General features: G+C 38.5%; 1 protein-coding gene across 1 annotated transcript; it reads left to right on the forward strand.

Moving 5' to 3' along the window:
• The first annotated feature begins 870 nt into the window (after positions 1-870).
• LOC105985055 (putative vomeronasal receptor-like protein 4) lies at positions 871-1914 on the forward strand. Its single transcript, XM_013015468.1, has one exon. It carries the CDS (start codon positions 871-873, stop codon positions 1912-1914), a length of 1044 nt encoding a protein of 347 aa, XP_012870922.1.
• The last annotated feature ends 636 nt before the right edge of the window (positions 1915-2550 follow it).

Consider the following 2550-nt stretch of genomic DNA (forward strand, 5'->3'; position numbering starts at 1 on the left):
GCATCAAAGAAGGGCCACAAAGTTTAAGGTGCTGACTTCTGGACTAGTTGCTGGTATTTCTATTGTTTTGCTTAAGGTTGCTTAACTGTCAGGTGTGGCACAGCTGCATCTGTCTATTTGGAGACTCTGTTGGACTTTTTCCTTTTTCCTTTGAAATTATTGCTGTTGTTGTTTCTAAGCAGTTTAAAAAGGGATTATAATTGTATCAGTCAGATTATGAGTACAATGCTTCTTGGTTATTGACACTTGTCTTGGTCATTGTTGTTCACCCTTTCTCTTTCCAGTCCTAAAACTCCTTTATCTCCACTATTTAAGGTTACATAGCTTGGGAGTGTAATCACAATATGTTCTAGGTTTCTGGGGACCCCCATCATTTCCTACAGTAGGACCCATAGCTGCCACCCTGAGTATTTGAACAAACCCGGTGGCTGTTCATTTCCAGTGAATATTCACAAACTTGCCCTTACAGGCCATGCTTTGTTACTCTTATTTGTGGTTCTCCTTTCCTTGCAATTCCTCTGACGTCATTGTTTAAATTATCAATATTCCATATTCTGGCTGGCTTTTTTTTTCAGTTGTGGGCTTGAACTCTGGGCCTGGGCACTGTCCTCAGCTAGCACTCTGCCACTTGACCCACAATACCACTTCCATTTTTCTGAGTGGTTTATTGGAGATGAGAGTCTCACGGCCTTTCCTACCCTGTCTGTATTTGAACTATGATCCTCAGATCTCAGCCTGAGTGGCTAGGATTACAGGCGTGAGCCTAGAGTGCACAATCCAGCAATATTCCATGTTCTGTAACAAATTCTATTATAAATTGTCCTGCGTACTGCCAACCTCTCATTATATCTTCTCTCTTGTCTCCCAAGGATGCCTTTAACAATGCTAATTCCTTATCACTCCAGGGACACAGGAGACAATCCAGATACAGTCCCAGTGCCACTTCCTCAACGAAGTCGAGCCTTCTCTCCCTGGAGGGCACACCAACTCCACCTCCAAGGCCTTAGGGTTATGAAGATGAACACTGTTTCCATCCATGTTATCATTCAACAATTGTTTTTATTCCAAACCAGCATTGGGATCTCTGCCAACATCTTCCTTCTTTTCTTACATCTTTTCACATTTCTCCAAGATTTCAGAGTTAAACCCACTGACATAATCAGCTGTCATTTGGCCCTTGTCCATATGGTAACGCTTCTCATTGCACTGTGTCTTTCTTCTCCAGACATTTTTGAATCATTGAAATTGCAGAGTGACTTCAAATGCAAAGTGTTGATTTATATTCACAGAGTGACTAGGGCTATTTCCATCAGTACCACCTGCCTCCTGAGTGTGTTCCAGGCCATTACTATCAGCCCCAGAACCCCCTGGTTAGTGAGATTGAAACATAAATTTACAAACTATGTTATCTGCATAGTCACTTTTTTCTGGTCCTGTAATTTATCTTTTGGTAGTATCCTCATCTTCCATACTGCAGTATATTCTAACAAAAGCCAGAAGAATCTAATAAATATCAATGAACACTGTTCAATAGATCCTATCAACCCCATCATCATGGAAGTTATTTTCATTCTGACATTGTTCAGAGATGTCTTCCTGGTAGGACTTATGCTGCTGTCCAGTGCATACATGGTGATTCTGTTGTTCAGACATCAGAGGCAGTCACAGCACCTCCACAGCACCAGGCTGAACCCAAGAGTCTCCCCAGAACAAAGGGCCACAAAGACCATTCTGTTGATGGTGAGTTTCTTTGTGATCATATACTGGGCAGACATCATCATCACTATTATCTCCTTATTATGGAAACATGACAGAATTCTGTTTAGTGTCCAGAAACTTGTGCTCAATAACTATGCCACTGTTTGTCCTATAGTACAAACCACTTCCCATAAAATTATAAAATCTACTGTGTAAAATATAAAATGTATTTGTACTATCAAGTAAAAATATCATTTTAAAAGTAAGTAGGTTATCTGCTGCCAATTAAATTAATCAAAAAGTTAGACATGATTTTTTTCTTTGATTTAAAATAAAATGTGTGGGTGTAAATTAGGTTGTCAGGTTATCTATTTGGTTATTATTAGCTCTTTTGGTCCATCATGATTTGATTTCCTTAGATATTTTATCCTTTCACTTTCATTTATTTTAATACAGAAACATAATTTTTACTATATTGAAGAGCTCTTTTTAGAAATCACTACATATTTTAACTTACCCAAACCTTTGATATGCATTAGACAGAGGGTACTCCTTGGTGACCTTACTCCTCTGCCCTTCTATGTTCTAGAATTTATCTGGGGGATCTAGATTACAGGAATGCACATTTTCCTACATGTATGAAATTAGGGAGTCATTCTAACTGCTATTCATAAATTTACTTCTAGCATGTTGAAATTTCCTACAGATGTTCTTTTATAGAACACGGGAGAATGGGTCTTATTGAAATCTTAGAATATGTGCATACAGAAAAACAATTCCATCTTCTTGGCATTGTACCATAGGAAGTTACTAAATTCTCAGTGGAATTGAATTTTTCAAGCCATCAAGCTA

The sequence above is a fragment of the Dipodomys ordii genome, unplaced genomic scaffold (assembly GCF_000151885.1).
Source record: "Dipodomys ordii isolate 6190 unplaced genomic scaffold, Dord_2.0 Scaffold27, whole genome shotgun sequence".
In the NCBI taxonomy this organism is placed as follows: Eukaryota; Metazoa; Chordata; class Mammalia; order Rodentia; family Heteromyidae; genus Dipodomys; species Dipodomys ordii.